This window comes from Rhinichthys klamathensis, unplaced genomic scaffold, assembly GCF_029890125.1.
Source record: "Rhinichthys klamathensis goyatoka isolate OS25496 unplaced genomic scaffold, OSU_Roscu_1.1 h1tg000087l_1, whole genome shotgun sequence".
Classification (NCBI taxonomy): Eukaryota; Metazoa; Chordata; class Actinopteri; order Cypriniformes; family Leuciscidae; genus Rhinichthys; species Rhinichthys klamathensis.
In genome coordinates, this window is record NW_026606627.1 from 1,567,905 (window position 1) to 1,587,883 (window position 19,979).

A 19,979-nucleotide genomic window follows, 5' to 3' on the forward strand; every position below is an offset into this window, starting at 1 on the left:
CAATGTTGTCACTGCAATCTGACATTCTTTACTAGTAGTTTATTAGTTGTTCATTTTCTGCAAACATATATTAGGCAATCGCTCTAATTTCAGCATGAGATCTGTAAACAGTCTCAATTTTGAAATCCATGCATAAACTTGCTAAATATGTAAAATAAATAGAAATACGTGGAAATAAAAATGTTCTAAATAATACAATATACCAAAAATACATTTGTCTCGCAATGTTCGATCATTCAAGATATATTACATTGTTGTGTTTCTCTCAACAGAAATGCATGATAATAGATATTATTGAATTGCAAATGCGGTGCATTTGCAAATTGTCACGTTAATAAAATCTATAAAAAGTTAGTTTATATATAAGGCAATGTTTTAATTCTGACCGACTCATTGATGTTGATCTTTCATTAGACTCTTAATTGCTGAATTTACTTTTTACTTCAATTCAAGTTTATTATAATTTAACATATTTATGGTGACGAAAAAGTCATCACTTTCGTCCTGAATTCAATTTTGTTTGTTATTTTTTTTTAACATTATCATGAAAATGTACCATTGTTAGTATCCAGAATTTAAAGGCATTACTAAGATCATAGTAGTCACATGTATAATAATAACTTTTTTTTTATGTATGTAAAAAAATACATGTATGAAATTTGTAATGGAAAAAAATATTCTAAATGTGTAAAAACAATAAAAACAACCTTGAATAAATGACTTATAATAAGTGTTGTTTATTAGGGGAATGCAAGTTAAGGGAATTTAAGAAATAACAATACTATTTACAATAGAGTCAATAATAAATAAATAAATAAATAATCTGCCAAAACACCATATTTCTACAGTGTCAGTAACTGCAATCCGGTTTCGGTAAGTGTCATCAGTCAGTCTTCTCTCACATCACAGGGAATTCCAATTCTTTAACTTTATCACTTGATTAAGATCAAACCAAACTTGGGTCTTCAGCCGACAGTTTAAATCACATCTGGCTAGCGCTCTTCTCATAATGTTTCCTCATCAGGTCAGTAGACGGAGAGTCCACATGAGCGTCTACACTACGAGAGCAATCCAGTCGAATGCGTTATCAATACCTCTGGAAGTGGTCGAAAGTGGACAAGCTCCAAACATTTTAGACCGTTTTATACCTATTTAGCGTCGTCCACTTGTGATCCGATTGACCAAAAGGCATCTTAATACCAGGAGTAAACAGGGCCAAAGTCACGCTATTGAAATTCAAGCTACAGTATTACTCCGCCACTGTCATCCAAGCACCTGAATCGGCTCTATAAAATGCTGCAAGTGCATTCGTCTACATCTGGATATATGCCTAAAATGCTCTTCTACATCATTTAATGAATAAGTGCTGCCATGATCAATAGAAATTGTACACAAACATCTCTTTTAAATGAAAATCAGTTTACTGCTTGTGCGGTGACTATAGCAAATTGTATTTATGACAGAAAAATAGAGCTTTGTGAATAAGGCACAATATATAATGAGACTAATTTACAAAGAAATTAGGCACGTTTGCGCTGAAAACAATGAGAATTACTTTATTTACATATGGTGCAGTGCATTTTCAGTGCATTTAGCACCTGGTTAAACTGGATTGCTGGTAGGTTTTGCAATGAAATGCAGTGGGCAAAAATGGTACAACTCTTCAGTGAATTCACTCCTTTTTTTTACAAAAAATGTTGCTTGATTTGCTATAAAAATATGCGACGCAATAAAAGCTGTATTGCAGAACGAAAACCAAAGCGAAAAGTTGATGGTCTGACCACTGTGTGCATGGAACATTTATGTCCTGTTATTCAGTTACCAAATCATCTCTTCATCATCCCAAATATTGTCAGGAATCCACCGGGTGAAACATCCATCACCTTTTGATAATCCACCATGGATGCAACATTTGCGAACTGGGGCAAATTCACACAAGATAACTGATATACTTCAGGCTCGGCAGGACAGAGAAAGTCTTCCAATCACGAGGGCTTTGTCAGGTGTACCGGCGTTACACAGCTAACATGTCAGCCAGCACTGTGAGGGCCAAGAAGCCAATCAGTCCCCAGAGGAGCGTGTTCCTTCTGAGGGGAGAGCACTCTGACTTGCCATCAAGGCCTGGGGAAGGCAATCAGTGCTTATCCCCTCTAGCTGAGACAAATCAAGCCACTCAGATTACTGGAAAATCACAGAAAAGGTACTTTGAGCCTGACAGTGTCAGGAACTGATGTCACAGATCAGAGATGCTAAGATTGACTGACTGGTGAGTTGGTTAGTTGACTGACTGATTGGTTTGTTGGATGTTAGGGTGATTGATTGACTGACTGACTGACTGGTTACTACAGGAATTTGGGTGGTAGGTGAGTTTGTTAGTTGACTGACTGATTGATCAACACATTCTCATCCTTTGGCGTCATATAGGTGACGCCATATGACATTTCGTCGAAATCTTACGCACATGGCATCCTTTAGCGTCAATATAACACGCACTGTTATGGGTAGGTTTAGGTCTGGGGTCGGGTTACGGTTATGACGCCTTGGGATCTGCGTCTCATATTGACGCTAAAGGATGCCCTGTGCGTAAGATTTCGACGAAATGTCAAAAGCGTCACATGTATGACGCCTTGGGATGAGAACGGGCTGGATTGATTGGTTGGTACAGTAGTTTGGTGGTTGATGAGTTGGTTAGTTGACTGACTGATTGGTTTGTTGGATGTTAGGGTGATTGATTGATTGACTGACAGACTGATTGACTGACTGACTGACTGACTGGTTACTACAGGAATTTGGGTGGTCGGTGAGTTGGTTAGTTGACTGACTGATTGATTGGTTGGTACAGTAGTTTGGTGGTTGATGAGTTGGTTAGTTGACTGACTGATTGGTTTGTTGGATGTTAGGGCGATTGATTGATTGACTGACAGACTGATTGACTGACTGGTTGGTACTGGAGTTTAGGTGGTTGGTGATTTGTACTACGTCCCAATTCACCTACTTATACTATGCTCTAAAAGTATGTACTATTTTTGTGAAGAAAAAGTACATACTTTTGAGTGTGTAGCAAAAGAGTAGACAAGCTTTGTGACATACTATAACGTCAACTGCCCAGTCAATCATCTTGTCACAGTTAAAATCCTCCACATTTAATTTAATTTAATTTCCTACCATATTAGAGAGAAATGCAGTAGCACATTGATCTGCAGTCATGGGTCTATCATGCGGAAAACTCTCCGCATATTAATGGTTAATTATGCATTTAAATGTTAATGGCCAAACGGATGTTTATAAAGTCCACATTGTTATTGCATTTGAAATATAACACGGATAACATTAAATAAATATTTTTATCAGGTTAAACTTTGATTATTAGTCATTCAAACCTTTCTCTAAACCTCTCACTGTCGTTTGTGCATATCTTCCATGTTTTGTAGTTTTTTTAACACTTTTTACATGTGTTTGCACTTCTGAACCAAATCCTCATCCAAAGCGCAATGGGTTGTGGGCAATATTAGACTTTATAGTGAGCACGGATCCACACTCAGAATATCTACCAGAAATCGTAGACCATCTAGGGATTTTTGACATACTTATTCTATTCTCACATACTTTTAAAAATGTTAGCTGGGGCATTATGCTGCAACTTTCTGTTATAGTGGCTCTACGAAACGAGTTAAAAGTAAATTACAGACTGCGCAGAACAAGTTGTGTAGAATTATTCTGAGGCTTCATCCACGATTGCAATTGAATAATAATCATTTTAGGGAAATAGGGTTTTTAAAAGTGGACAAAAGGGTAATTTTTCTTAAGTTGATGATGGTGTACAAAATACTACAGAGAAATGTTCCAAAATACTTGTATGACTACTATGTTTTCGTAAGAGATGTTCATGGTTTTTCTACAAGGGCAAGGATACATAATATATACTTGTGTCGGTTTAAGAGTTTAATTTTTTTTGTATTCTAGCGCTGTAGTTTGTAATGAATTGCCTGATTGCTTAAAACAAATTCAAGAAGAAGGTCCTTTTAGAAGAGAAGTTAAGAAATGGCTTTTTTAACTATGTTTCTAGAAGTTATTATGTGATCTGTTGATGTGTGTTGTGTTGTTTTGATTTCATTCCCATTATGAACTGCTCGTCCATTTTTGAATACAGAGGACAACAATGGAAATAAGCCTGTGGCTTTTTTGTGTATCTTATCCTCGACAGTTTTTTTTTTTTTAAATGTGTATGAATTGGTCTTTTGGGCTTTATTGTACTTGTTTTAACTTTTATTGTCAAAAAAAAAAAAAAAAAAAAAAAAGGTTTGGTTAGTTGACTGACTGATTGGCACATTGAATGATCGGGCAATTGATTGACACACTGGTTGATTGAAATCATTAATATCACAGAGGAGAATAACTGGGATTGACTGACTGGTTGGTAATGTAGTTTGGGTGGTTGCTTAGTTGGTTAGTTGACTAATTGATTGACTGACTGACTCATTGGATGGTTGGACGATTGATTAATTGATTGACTGACTGACCAACTTCACTGGTTGATTAATTGGACCACTGATGTCACAGACCACGGATTGACTGACTGGTTGGCTATGTGGTTGATTTATTGGTTGGTTAGTTGATTGAGGGGATGATAATCGTTTTCATGTTTCATCTGCTGATTAAATCCTTAAAAATGCACTTGAGCGCAGACCCACATGGAAATAGGGCCATTATATAAAGATGTGTAATTGGCAATCATTACTCAAATAGAAACATTATAATCCAGCCAGATGAGGCAGGGGTTGGATGAGTAGTGAACAGACCATTGTGTCCCAGTGGGGATTACAACCATTTGCACATGCTGGATAGGATTAAATTTGCAATTTGACAGTCTACTTCGCAGTTGAGTCCCCCACAAAAACACTTTCCGTTTCAGAGAACGTGGGGTGTTTTTTCTCAGGACTTTGAAACGCTCAGCCCTGCATCGCTGATCTTTAAGGGAAAGAGATGAGAGGGCTGAGGAGGACGAGGATGTGGAGATCGAGGGATGAAGGAATGAGGAAAGAAAGCCATTCTATATCATCGTGAGACCTCTGAAATACAAGTTGACGTGTCAAGAGTATGAAAGGGCTCAGCCTTCCCAGTTACACTTGATCAAACTGGTCAGGAAGCCCCATAATTGGAGGTAATATCTTCTCAAGTCTTTCTTTTCAAGTCTGTCAGCAGCTCTAACAGATCTCGGTCTCTAATAGGCCCCATCCCGCAGACGCTCGCTGTGTGGATTCTGTCATCTTTGTAGAGTTGCAGCCACACCGGATTCTGCCCGAGCACTAATGCCTATTTCTATGCACGAGGCGTTCCAGATGTCATTACCGGCTGGGAAAACGGCACAAAGACCCACTGATTGTCCCCTGGCCTAGACGTGCCTCTTTCTTTTCAATCACTGCTTCGTTTCATGTTGTTCAATCACAGGGTTTCATTCATCCTTTTTAAGACCCACAACCTGGAGTGAACTAATGTCAAACATAACCGATGATTTATCACTGAAACTTTAACGTGTTCATGTGTGGATAATGACTTTTACCACTATGGACAAGTGCGCAAATGCAGACATATATACTGGGTGACTTTTTTATAACTCAAGGCACATAACCTCAAAACCACCAGCTAAATAAATGCCCGATACAACAAAGATGAATCTGAATTTGAAAAACGTCATATTTATAACAACATCTGAGTTTGCTTGTGTGTGATTTCCTGCCTTGACTGTCCATGACATTTAAAAGCAAATCGATTTACGCATTCAAAAAACATTGCCGTTTCTGAGCTTTATAGTGGTCCAATCTTAATGCGGTACCTTTCAAAGTCTGGACGTCGCATTATTGTCAAGGGCGACTGCAAAAGCCCTTGTTTTCTTGTGTTTATTGGTAATCTTTTAGCTCCCCAGATCAGAGTTCACCTTGCTGCTCTCATCTCCTGCCTGAATGACTCTACACTACCCCTGACATTTCCCGTACTAGCTGTTGGCTTACGGTTCAGTAATAGCTTTGTGTTAGTGCCTTACAAGCTAGTGCATATTGTATAGACATGCCAAGATTAAATGTGTATCTCTCAAATAATAATAATAATAATTCATTACATTTATATAGCGCTTTTCTCTGCACTCAAAGCGCTAGGGGGGAATCTGCTCAACCACCACCAATGTGCAGCATCCACCTGGATGATGTGACAGCAGCCATATTGCGCCAGAACGCCCACCACACACCAGCTTACTGGTGGAGAGGAGACAAAGTGATTAAGCCAATGAGTATGGGATGATTAGGAGGCCATGATGGACAGAGGCCACTGGGCAAATTTGGCCAGGATGCCGGGGTTACTTGATTACTAGTTGACAGGATTTTTTGTGACCACAGAGAGACAGGGCCTCGGTTTAACATCTCATCCGAAGGACGGTGCTCTTTGACAGTATAGTGTCCCCATTACTATACTGGGGCGTTAGGACCCACACAGACCACAGGGTGAGCACCCCCTGCTGGCCTCTCTAACACCTCTTCCAGCAGCAACCTGGTTTTCTCAGAAGGTCTCCCATTCAGGTACTAACCAGGCTCAGCCCTGCTTAGCTTCAGTGGGCGACCAGTCTTGGGCTACAGGGTGATATGGCTGCTGGTAAATATATAAATAATCAACGCAATAAATAATTTCAGTATACAGTTTTCATGAGGTGCATCAGCAGTCTTAAATGTTACTTACAGAACTCAACTGTAGAGTGTTTTGGCAAACCATTTATCATGATGAATAAACCAGTGCAACCACAACAATGCATGGCAAATCAACCCCATTTGTTTCATTGCGAAATTCTTTTCTTTTCGGAACTGGAGTAGAATGAATATTTATTTATCTTACTCTTTAAAGCTAAATAATACCCATTGATTTCCAACTCTGTGTATTCATGCAAATTTCACGACCTCAAGTTCACATCTGATGTCGATCAATGAACAGTGTGGTAATTAAATCAGCTAATTATTCTGTTTCACCATCATTCTGTATTCAAACTTATTGTTCAACACAATCCATTTCCATGCAGGGACTTATTTTTATTGGATCTCTACAGTGCTGGTGATATTTTAATCTGCAGTTCATTATTTATTTCCTACAGGCAAGAACATAAAAACTGCCTAAGTCGCAAAATGAACAACCTCATGCCAGAAAGTGAGACTCCAAGCAAAGTTCTTATTGTTTTTTTACCAAACATGTCCAACACTGTTGGATGTACTCATCAATGACCATTACAAGACTGGACACTGTATATTGCTTATATAACATCTCACCCTCTTTTCACTTGCAAAGTGCTGTTTCTTTGGAGCATCCATTTGAGATGCTCTGGGACTCGTGGGTCTTTTGACCTCCACCACCACTATATCTGAGGTCAACACTCTCCACTCCCACTCCAATCTCTCCTGCTACACAGAAGTATAGAGAGAAAAACTGGATGGATCCATAAAAAAAGCTTTGTTGCTCTTTAAAAAATGGCCATTTTATTAATGGTTGTTCAAGCAAACCTACAATTATCTAACTGCACTTCATTTATGAAAGTTGCAGTCCGTCTGTCTATGCTGATCTTTTCAAATAATTATCTTACGGGGAATGGAACAATTCTGATGCAAAGGCCTTTTATTGCAGGAATGCTGAAACAAACAATAGTTAAGTGCATGCTTCCCAAACCGGAAACTTTCTACAGCACTTGTAGATTCTCAGAAGGACAACGGAGACGTGGGAGAAAAGAACTGTTACTCAATAGAAATTCAAAGGCAGTTCTCATTCAGCTAAGCTGTGGTTGACCTCCGCAGACCTCTTTGAGTGCCAATGAACTGAGGATCACAATAACTCATGTCTTGCCTGTAGATCACGGGCTAGCGGTTGTAACGGGAGCCTATTAGGAAAGCAAGTCGAGTTAAGTTCCAGGTACTTCAGAATGACTACCGGATATCTGTTAGCATTCCTTCCATGAACCTCATTAGTGGCCATTTAACCCGAGCTGTCGGCTGTTTTCAGACAAAACAAAACATTTTCTTATTATGAGATTGTGTTCCTTGAGCCAATCTTTTATTTCTGGCCTTAGAGCATGTCCAAGAGGAACGTTTTATGCCTCAGCTCTTTCATGCCTCAAGGTTGTCTCAAATGCTTCTCCAAAACTGACATAAAAGATTGAAAAGTTGACAAAAGGTGAGAGACAGGACTAAAAAAAAATGGATAGAACAGCTCAGATAAATTGGTCATATAAAATGTAATATTTGATTGCAAAATTGGCACATGAGTACAGTTTGAGATCGTTTCTGAAGTGATGTTTCTTAAGACCGTTTACTTTCTGCTTCCCCAAATGAAACTGCAAAAACAAATGACTTCCTGAACTGTCTGGCACAGTTGCACAAACAAGCAGATAGTGACGCCCCAAACTGACACCACTGGGTCAAAATCAAACAAGCAGAGAACTGTTTCTGAGGCGTTTAGGGTAATCAGCCTACAAAGGACTTACTTAAATCTGTCTGCATTTAGCTGGAAGACGAGACGGTATTTTAGAAAAACAATCCTCTCTCTCTCTCAAAAAAAAAAGTTTTTGGCTGTTTGTTAAATTTACTTAATTAAAAATAAGCTAAACCATGTTGTCACTTAATTTCATTTTGTGTAATCCACTTACATTTGTAAAGTGCAAGTTATCTGAACCCTTTAATGTTTGTGGTATCATTTTTGTTGGCTTTAACTGGACAGTGGATTTCTGATTAGATTAATGTGATTAGATCACGGGAGTGAATGTTGGAATCAAAGTTGTCATGAAAGGGAAGTTGCGCTTGTCTTTTTTTCCCTATAGTAAGGTATATCCGAGTGAAACGCTTCTGGAACAAGAACAAATGTAGGCGGGGCTTGATTGTGTCTGTAGGGAATTGATTGGCTGGTTGGATGGTGGTGGTTTGCTATTGGCTGATCTCATGTGAGTGACAGGTTGCCCCGCCCTCGTCATCAGAGAAGAGAAGAGATGCTGCAAGAGGGAGGGAAGTTGTTCTGATTCACTTGTTAGTGTTTATTGTTCTGTTTATTTTTATGTTTTTTTTAATTGTGCTTCATTGTGGTGACTACAATGATACGGCTTAACTCGACAAGAAATAACTGAGCTAATTTCAATGCAGAACTTGCTTTTTCCGCCCATACATTGTAGTAAAAGGGCTTTTTTTTAAAAAAAATTCTGCATTTAATTATAATTGCATCAGCAAAAGTAAATTATTTCCGAGTGATAATCAAATAGGTCAAATGAAATTGAAGTGACCTAACTGAATTAAGTTGAGCAGCTCAACTCTCACAGGTGAATCTATTCAACTCTGTGGAAATGTGTGTCATAATTTTATTAAGTTAGACTAACTATTTTTTTAGTGCATCTAATATTTCACATATTTGTACACTTAACCTTTAGCAATTCAAGAACAATTCTCCATTTGTTCTCAATATAATCTCATTAGAACCATAATAATAATAAAAGATAATAAAGGAATCTCCTTTGTGAATTTTCATTCCAACCTGGTGGGAAATGTCATAGTTTTATTAAGTTAGGCAAACATGTTTTTTTTAGTCTATAAAATATTTCACACGTCAAATAAATTGGAGACATCTGTGAAGGTTAAGTCTGCACTTGCTCTCAATTGAATCTCACTGCCTAGTAGAACTAATTGAGATAATAAAGGAATGTCTTTTGTGCATTTTCACTTTCACCTCCTCACATGTACATTTAAATCAATATACCGTAATGTCATCAATGCTCAGTGAAGCCGAAGGGAACGCGATCCGTACGTATGTTTCTGCAGGCTGTCGACACACAGAAAAGGCAGCTCGCATCAAACGGAGGGAGTGTGTGGAGCGGGAGTGTGTGGAGGGGGAGTGTGTGGAGGGGGAGTGTGTGGAGGGGAGTGTGTGGAGGGGAGTGTGTGGAGGGGGAGTGTGTGGAGCGGGAGTGTGTGGAGCGGGAGTGTGTGGAGGGGAGTGTGTGGAGGGGGAGTGTGTGGAGCGGGAGTGTGTGGAGGGGGAGTGTGTGCAGGGGAGTGTGTGGAGCGGGAGTGTGTGGAGGGGGAGTGTGTGGAGGGGGAGTGTGTGGAGCGGGAGTGTGTGGAGCGGGAGTGTGTGGAGGGGAGTGTGTGGAGGGGGAGTGTGTGGAGGGGGAGTGTGTGGAGCGGGAGTGTGTGGAGCGGGAGTGTGTGGAGGGGAGTGTGTGGAGGGGGAGTGTGTGGAGGGGGAGTGTGTGGAGGGGGAGTGTGTGGAGGGGGAGTGTGTGGAGCGGGAGTGTGTGGAGGGGAGTGTGTGGAGGGGGAGTGTGTGGAGCGGGAGTGTGTGGAGCGGGAGTGTGTGGAGGGGAGGACTTGAATGCCACACTATTTGAAAAGCAAAGGGGGAAAATGGGCTCTGTTTTATTTCGCTCGGGGCAATGCACAAAAGAGGCGAGCGCAGCAACGTGGCAGGTTTTTAAATTGGGATCAAAAGGTTTGAGCTAATTAACAAACTAAATAAGAGTCTCCCAAGCTTCGCCAGGCTTTCACTGCTTCTCACAGCAGAGATCCAGCGGTCGCTCTTCTGGCCACTCGCGCCACTGAGAAACGGCCGCCGCCGCTGTTTATTCTGCGAGCCGCTGTGACCCGAGACCGGGTTTTCCCGTTTGCACGGTTTAATTCTGTTTGACTTTCCCAGCAGGGGCCGGTTGCTGGGAGCGAGTGGGAATCGGATGCGTTGGACAGGGGCTCGTAATAAAGACAAATGGGTGGACGTGACATTTGATTCTGTCTGCTGGTGTTGCACCTCCCACAACTAAAATAAGAGTAACGCAGAGCAAGAGTGAAATTGAAGGAGCGAGACGGAGAAAACAACTACATTGACAAGCTATGTATTTTTCCGAGCGCTGTCATATTCGGAAGGTCACACACATCCAGGGACAACGGCCCAGCGTTTGTGTGGATGAGATCAGAGAGAGCTGCCGTCTTATCCTCCGAGGAGAGGAATGGGTGTATCGGAGTGAGATTAGTCAGCTTATTATGTATTATAAAGAGCATATGTTGCTGAAAGACCTAGCACACACACTTTGCAGTGTGATATGAAAACACCATCTGTTGGGAACACTAGAGGGCTCTTGGTGAAAGGGAAGACCTCGCGTGTCAGTGAATTAGTTCACTCTCCTGCCACTGTTGTAATGTTATGTCTCTTTACTGCTGTCCGTCTGGCTATGACCGTTATCTACAGAAAGAAGGAGGCGAGTTTACATGTGTAGCTCAACCCTTACAAAAAGAGCTTTATTCAAGTGTGCTATAGTATAGGAGTGAGTGGGGCAGAACCTGACGCTTTTAGACTTTCTCAGTTTGTGTAAGCCTACTTAAGGTTCAGAGTATGTATTGTTTACCGCATTAATTTCACATGTCTAGTACAATTATGTTTTATTAATACAGTGCATACTTTTTTCTTGATTTACCCCGAAAGAATAGAAGTGAAATGTGACAACATGCCCCATAGTACATTGTAACATGACCATATAGATTAAAATGTTTTCTGATCTAATAAAAAAATACACAAGACAAACTAAAATATGTTGTCAATAAAATACAATTATTAACTTTTTTATATAACATAATGGCATTTTTTAATAATTAAAAATAAACACTTTTTTTTGACAACAAGTACACGGCAAAACAGAGCTATACAGCATAGCTTAAAACATTATAATAATTAATAATTTCTGAACATTGGCTCTCAGTGTTTATTCACATTTTTCTCATGGTTTCTCAATAGAATTCATAAAAGTATAGAATAGAATAGTTCTAATAGAGGCTCATTGTAAACGCAGTGTGACAACATGCCCCACCCGGCGAGTGTGTTCTGCTGGTTAGATCAGCATTAAACAACCATCTGAACGGTTAAATAACACATTAGAGATTAAAATAATATCAGATTTGTCTAATTTTAAATAAACAACAAACAGAGATGAAAATGTATCATAAGAAATGTACTTTTGCTATGGTTGAATAAATATTCAGTGATATCTTCCAAAGATTTCTGAATTTTGGCACAATTTCTTCTCTATTGTTGATATGGCAAGTAAACACACTCAGTTTCGTTAAGTATTTAAAACAAGTGTGTTACAACTAGCCCGCGTTAGTTTGTGCAAGTATACTTACACTGACAGAAATTTCTAAGTATAATTGGCCTACACTTGCACGGAGTCTTTTGATTAAGATATACTAAAAAATATATAAGTATTCTAAGTATACTTGACTTGTAGTTGTGTTTACTCTTTTGATTGAGAAAATATTGATTTGTAAAGACAACTGTTATGTTCTTAGTTCTGAGTATGTGGTTTATGTGTAGTCTACTGTAAGTATGATGATAGGTTCACTTAAAGAAAACTTACAAGTATGATTGCAGTATAAAACTACTAGTTTACCATTCGATTCGTAAGCAGACAGCAACATCGGCTCAATGGCGTGAGTTTGGGGTGAGACTGCGTATTTGTCAACTGCAGGAATCTGTTTGAAAAAGTCAAACCTGTTGAATGCAATTACGATGCTGGTAGTGCACAGATTACACACTTCACCTTATTATTGCTATGATTTTAAAAAGACTGCATTACCTATGACATTAGCATAAAATAATAGCTATTTGCCCATTTCTGATATAACCAAAAGCCTGCACGGACTAAGTGACAGTCTAAAAGGAAAGTCATTTCAGAGGTTGACATTTATTCGATTTTTTGACTTTAAATAAAAGTGTGATAAGAAAGCTTGTAAGGATCAATCCATGTGCTTTTCAAAATGCTTGATTATCAACGCTTCGGGTGTGTCAAAGTCATACCCTCAAACCCTTGCAATTATGCTCTACATAATGCATACATTTTCAGATTCAGTTTTAAACTCATGTAATGGAGATTTTCTGCTGCATTAACATAATCAGATCATGCCACATGATGTGTGTCACTATATGCACCATTTGGTTCCTTTTCGTTTCAAATCTTTTGTGTAGCTACATATTGAATTTATGTGAAAACGTGTGTGTGTGTCTAGTCGGTCTTTAAGTAGATCTCAGCTTCAGAATATAATAACAGAGTGACACTGATTTGAGAGAAGAGAGTACGGAGCATTTGATTCAGGGTTTCATGCGAACAAACCCGACATCTGCTCGCTCTCATTACCGGCACTGGAGCTAATCGGCAGGCCATAAGTGTGCTGACTCCGTGAATGTACAACAGCTTCGCTGAAACCACACAGCTGTGTGCGTGTGTACAAACCGCATGCAGTTCGGTATGTGTGTGAGCGCTACACTGCTCGTGCACGCTCCGCGATTCACGCGCGCGCACATCGACCTCTGGTCTCTGCTGGGAGAGTTCTAGCTCGCCCACGACTGCTTATAGATTAAATTTGCACAAAAATTAAAAATTCATTTTCGCTATGCAACTGATGGCCATCTTAAACCGATGACACAATTCTTCTTGTCAGCTTCTTTAGAAATTTATCTCTTCCTCCTGCTCTTTTGTCATGCGGGAATTCATCGCACGTGAAACACGTTTAGGGGACACACGCCTCACAAACTATCATGTGCTTTTAATGTGAAGAGCATTTTAATTTTAAAAAAGGAGAAAAGTGCAGAGATACTGTTATATGAAGCATCATTAGGCCTATGTGTGTGTGTGTGTGTGTGTCAAACACTGTACTCTGAACACACATGATGTGGATTTTCAGCCCATTTCAACGCATTCTCACCCCAAGGCGTCACTAAAATGACAATTTTGACCATGCTTCAATATTCGACGCTTTAGGCACCCTTGTCAGTTACATGACGCGATCCTAGGGCGTCATCTTACTGACGCTTTACCTAAGCGTCAGCTAGATGACGCGGGTAGGTTTAGGTCTGGGGTAGGGTTAGGATTAGATAGCGTCATCTAACTGACGTTAAAGGTAAAGCGTCAGCAAGATGACGCCCTAGGATCGCGTCATGTAACTGACGCTAAAGGGTGCCTAAAGCGTCGAATATTGAAGCATGGTCAAAATGATTCCCAAGGCGTCAGGTTCATGACACCATTTGTGTTTTAAATGCAAGAGTCTAGTATGAACAGCCAATAATGGCTTTTAGTATTTGTTTTTCAATTAAAAAAATATATATAAAAAAGGTAACCTAAAGCTGTGATTCATAAATTTGGTAACAGCTATATGAATTTGAAACAGTCTCTCTAGGAGGAAACAGGCAAAAAATAAAAGTGACACATAACTGTGTGTGAGATTGATTAACTGGTCATAATGAAGCACTGTAACTCTTAGGTAGATAAAGCCATTGATTTTTCAATAAATCTTTCTTTGGCGCTGATTCTCTCGTTTAAAGGCATTACATTTATTCCATTAATCGTATTCTTGAACAACAGATGGGACAGCTTAAATGCACAAGCAAAAACCCAAAAGACCACATTTCTGAAGGCGATGCGTGTAAACGTATACCAAAATGTTCGCAAAAATCTCATTTAAATTGGCCCTTTCTAAAGGTCACACTATACAAGACAAATTCTTTAAAATTGGGATTCAAAAAAAGCCCAAATCTCCTGAGAGTTCATCATTATTTTTCAAGACATATGCACTACTCTGCAGTGACATTTGGATGCGATCCAGAGCGTCCGCTGCCAGAACTGGAGTGGATTCTGATAGGCTGCAGCTGCCCTGAACGATATTGAAAGGATTGAGTGACAGCACTGAATCCAAACTACACTAAAAAGTCAAGCTGGGTATCGGAAAGCCATTGAGTTTGACCTCGAAGGCTGTTTGTGGATCTGCAGTGATTGGACGACTGTCATGTGACATAATGAAGGATAACGTGTGGCCCTACTGAGGTCATTCCAGACCTTAAAGCACACGTGTGTCAATGAACAGTATATTGGATGCTACATTCACCAGTTTGCAATTCTTCTACATTATACATGTTTTACTGCAGGCTTCTCAGTTTATCTCAACAGGATCACAGTTTCTGCCATGCCAAACAAACCACGCCGATCGCTAAATCACTTCCGAACAACATAGATCCTAAAGAGTTCACTAAATCCCACGGCTCCACCACAAACAAACGTTGTAATACTGTAACGAGACACTGCATTGTCCTTTTCCAAAGCGGATCCCGTTCCCGTTTCATATGCAGGAGGGCAAAACGGCTAATAACACACAGGCACAGCAGAAACGCTCTTCCCCTCGACATTTACAGTCTTGCGGAGTGGGTTTGATCGACCATCTGGCCTCGGAGAAGTGCGTTGTAAAAACAGTGAGATCAATGGAGGCATGTGTGCTGTGGATGCCCACCATTACACAACCCGTGTTAAACTAGCACACGGATCTGCCTCCCTTCAGACACAAGAGATTTCATTTCCATGCGTACCACGGGCCAAACTAGCAGAAAGCCCTCTGCTGGATCCAGGGTGGACACCAACGCCTCTACACATTTACCCAGCAAGCAATTCTGCGTTTAATAGACGTCTAATAGCGTCCAAACACGGCCCAGACGTCTAGGCTAAAACAAGGCACAATTTGTGCTTTTGGGCTAGACGTCTATATCCCAAGACTATAGTCATCAATTAGATCACAAAGAAATGAAATGAGTGAAGAAATGAAACCAAACAGCTTGGGATCATTGGTGACTTTGCTTACATGAAGGAATATCACACATCTCGCAAGTTATTCTGGCAAAAACGACATGGAACCAAATTGAAGGTTATTTTGGCTAAAAGTGTTACTCATAGCCGGACTATATCGGGTCTATAGTTAATAGACGGTGAAATGACGGCTATTGCTTGTTTGGTAGTTTATTTTTATCACGCTGGGAGAAAACTGCACATATATGCACTCCCACAAAGACATGCACACTGATCACTACTTTATCTGTTTGCTTGAGGATATTAGTGCATTTCTCAAAGCAGATTTGACTCAATGCATACACCTGCCACATTATTTTTCATTTCAAATGCGCCGTTGAAATTTTAAAGCAGCTGTTGAGAAAACATTTCCGTTTACACTGCCGTGAAAAAAAAAAGAGAGATCTGAGCTGTCAAAAATCACAAATCTCCAGCACAATGTCATTGAAGTCACCGCCAGAGTCATCAATCACATCCGTAGAGAGAGAACCAGAACATGCCAAGGAAACAGTCCTCTGAATGTTCCCAAATAACGGGCTCTTATTAAAAAGAATTCAAATCGACAGGGATTTTAACATCGCAGTGATTCCTTCAGAAGAGAAAAAAAAAAAAAACTGAATAGTTCACTTACATTTAGTGCCAAAGAACTATAATGAAATTAAATGTAAAATGCAACTGAAAAGAACAAACTAAAGCCATTAAATGCTCTATTTTAACTGCATTAATGTGCCACTTATGTGTTGGGGAAGTTGGAGGCTGTGCTTGGGCATGTTAATGTCTCATAATGACATTTAGAGCCATTTTTCTGCATTGCATCGAACCACTTGTCAAAAGTGATCTGCCTTCAGACAAACCTGTATTGATCTTCATTGGGCTCCTGTCTCCACGCGCCACACATATTTCAGCTTCTCAGACGGAGAAAAATCTCTCGTTGTCAGGTTGCATGAGTGCACTCTTTTTCACTGTATTAGCGAGGACCTTCAGCCTGGCGACAAGGTGCGTAAAGCTGAGGTTTCCAGGCAAACTTCAGCGCAATGTTTCCTAGCTCACCTGTTAAGACTGTGAACTTATGAATTTACAAGAAATACCGCAATGCCACTGTTCTCGCCAGATGACACTAATTCCACGTGCTATATTTCCCACAGTTAACATTTTCTCTCTGCAAATGTCTGTGAAATCACGAAATCTGTTCCGAAGACGCACGGCACGCGCATCTCCATTTCTAGCGCTTAAACAGTCCGTGCGAGACATTTATTTCACTTTATTGAATACGAAAGGCAAACTAACACCAGATCGACCCAACCAAGCACTTTAAACACTCATGAAAACATTCGATCAGTCAGATAAAGAGTCCGTGTCCGTTACGCATTCTCTTACCTATCCGTATGACATGGGGCATCCCGAAAGAGCTGTGAATCCAGAAGAGACCCACTATAATCGCGCTCCAGTATTCCACATATTCCCTCCTGTTCTTCATGACTGGAAAACACTGGGATCAATCCAAGGAGCTCTCCAAAAACTGCTCATCAAATTTTAAATGGCTGGGAGTCATATGAGGATTGGACTGACTGCGACAGATTTGCTCTCATTGTAGTTGGTTTGAACACGAGCTCGCTGTATTAATGATTTTATTCATTAATTTGAGTGCGTGAGTGCGCGCGCGCCCGGGTCTCAGACGGAGCTCGGGATCCACCTGCGAGTCTGAGCTGCTGAAATCTGCCTGCAGGAGTCCCTGTATCCCTCTGAATCCCTGTATCCCTGTATCTCCTCCTACCGCTGATGCCGCAACAACCGGGCTGGAGTCCCGCGTCAGTGTGGATGGGGACTAACGCTAACGCTGCGCGTTACACCGGCCGCGTCGCGCTGTTCGCGTATTGCGTGCTGGCAGAACTGCGCAGAAAGACATCGACCGAGGTCTAATATTTGGACTTGTTGGGTTCAACAGTGTATAGGGTCACATTGAAAACATGCGATTTTTTTTTTATTTAGACTTGGATGCAAAGTTTTAGGATTTCTAAAATGTTAAACAAAATGTGCAGATACATGATGTAAAAGGTGAAATAATTGAGATCCAGCACTAGTTCTAGGGCACTAACCAAATGGAAGCATGTGTGTGATACTGTCCGTGTTGACTCCTCAGATTTCCATTCATTGCTTCATTGAAGCATAAAATCCTATTTGGAAAATTCTCACATCATGCTGGATAATGGGGATCACTGGCATCATTGACATCTAAATACATTTTTTTTTTTTTTTAATTGAGCTGGCTTTTCTGACTTTTGTTAAATAAAAAAAATGGCATAATTTTTAAGGGTATAGTGGTCATAACCTTTGAACTCTAAATAATAAATTCACTGCTTTCAAAGATGGAAATCGTATTAATTGTATTTCATCATAATATCACAATGAAGTGAACATGGGTTGAATTTTGAGTAATTTCGAGTTTCAGCCATTTTTTACCATGTACTATATCTAAAATGAAAAATTGGCAATTTTTTAGAAATATTTCAAGTGCTTCTTTATTTTTCCTGTTCCTAAAATGAATAAATAAATAAATAAAAATCTTACGGTTTGTTTATTGTACTTTTCCTAATAGAAATGATTCAAACATTGTTTGTGGATATAGTTGTAATTGACAATCAATGTGTTCCTCTCCTCACATTTCATCTGCTTGACTTCATCCACCTTATTTTTCAGGCAAGTGCGGCCATTTTAATGTGTCTGGCTTCCGGTGTCATTCGCTGCCAGTTATTTGGATCTGTACAAAACAGCTTGTTATAGCAAACTAGTGTTTCATACTGTCTCAATTATAAACACAAACAGTTTTTCAGTTTACTGCACTTTGATATATTCTTCTCATCATGTCCCATAGCGGCTGATAAATCTGAAGTCTTGCGCATTCACAGAAAACACCATGTTGGAAAATAAGGTGGATAGTATCCCTTTAACTGACAGAAGCAAGTTAATGACATCATCCTACAGGAAGTGACTCTTTTTTTTTGGGAGGGAAACAAGAGCAGAAACCTTCAGTCTTATCAGCTATGGATTTGATGGATGTTGTGATATTAGTTGGTTTGTCTCATTCCAAAAAAATTTATCCGATTTAATGAGAATGAAGTGAATAATACCAAAATCCTGTTCATTTCACAGTCACAGTGCTCCAAATGCCCTGCAGAAAAGGAATGAGTCTACCATAAACAATTGTGCTTTAAGTGCTTGTTGTGCATTAGTGTTATAATTGCACTGTACCATGAGCGTTGTGATGTAAAGCGTGGCTCTCGAGGGTTTTCTTGACCGTGTGAGCGGGGCGGATGATAATCCTCATTTACTGCACTGATCCATGAGTTTCCTCAAGTGCAGGGCACGCGTCAAACCAATATTTGCATGTCTCTGTCTTCACCTCTGAGCGCAAGAGGTCTTGGCATTTGAAAAACACCTCTTTTAACACTATTTGCTGTGTCAACTTCATTTTGGTAGAGCTTCATAAAGACTTGATTAAATGAAGGTCTTCATAATGGCCTCTGGTGTTCACACTTAGCATGAAGCGTTTAGCAGTGATAACATCGGTCGTGCGTCACCTGAGGCTAGAGCGTTTTTATCACACAAATGATCCATCTTTAACATGCACTGAAATACCTCTTTAATATATATTAGTATCTTTCATATATGCCTTAACTAAAAAAATGAGATTTAATATTGTGACTTCTCCCGGTCTATCTAAATGACTTTTAAATTGCTTAACAGTGAAAAAAATATGTAATTATAATAGGACACGATTAAGCATGCATCAACATAAAGTACTATTTGAGTGACGAATGCAAATGACTAAAACGAAACACAATAAGCAAGAGCTAAATGATATAAAGCAACCTAAAGCAATTCAATTTAAAAATAACTTGAACAGAAATAAACTAAAAGCCGTCACATGGCAGCACACGCAAGGCCTTCTGGGAAAGCCACCGTCTATATACAGTATTATAAACAGAATACAAAACGATTATTGAAAATACACAAACACACTGTGAGCAATTAACTAGTTTTGTATGAAACTGTTTGTGATTAGACTGTCTATATTAATTTTGGCTAAATTAATGTAATTAATTAATTTTCTTAAATTATAAATATATTACTTTCAGGCATAAGAGTGCTTTTAATATATTTGATGGCTAAAATATATCAATAGTACTTAGCCCTGAGTTTTGGTCGTTTAACGATAAAACCGAACCGGTTTGGGTGAAACTATAGTTCTGGTCCAGACCTGCTCATGCTCATTAAAGGGATACGTCACCTCTGGGAAGATGAATGTGTATTTAATATTGGT

The 19,979-nt window shown here is 39.6% G+C and overlaps 1 protein-coding gene across 1 annotated transcript in view; it reads right to left on the reverse strand.

Moving 5' to 3' along the window:
- The window catches only part of grik3 (glutamate ionotropic receptor kainate type subunit 3), a 186,502-nt gene extending 169,040 nt beyond the window's left edge, over window positions 1-17,462 (reverse strand). Inside the window, exon 1 of the mRNA XM_056251631.1 lies at window positions 17,036-17,462. Within this exon, the coding sequence (XP_056107606.1) occupies window positions 17,036-17,135 (100 nt within the window). The 5' untranslated portion in view covers window positions 17,136-17,462. The remainder of the gene's footprint in view (window positions 1-17,035) is intronic.
- Window positions 17,463-19,979: the final 2,517 nt, after the last annotated feature.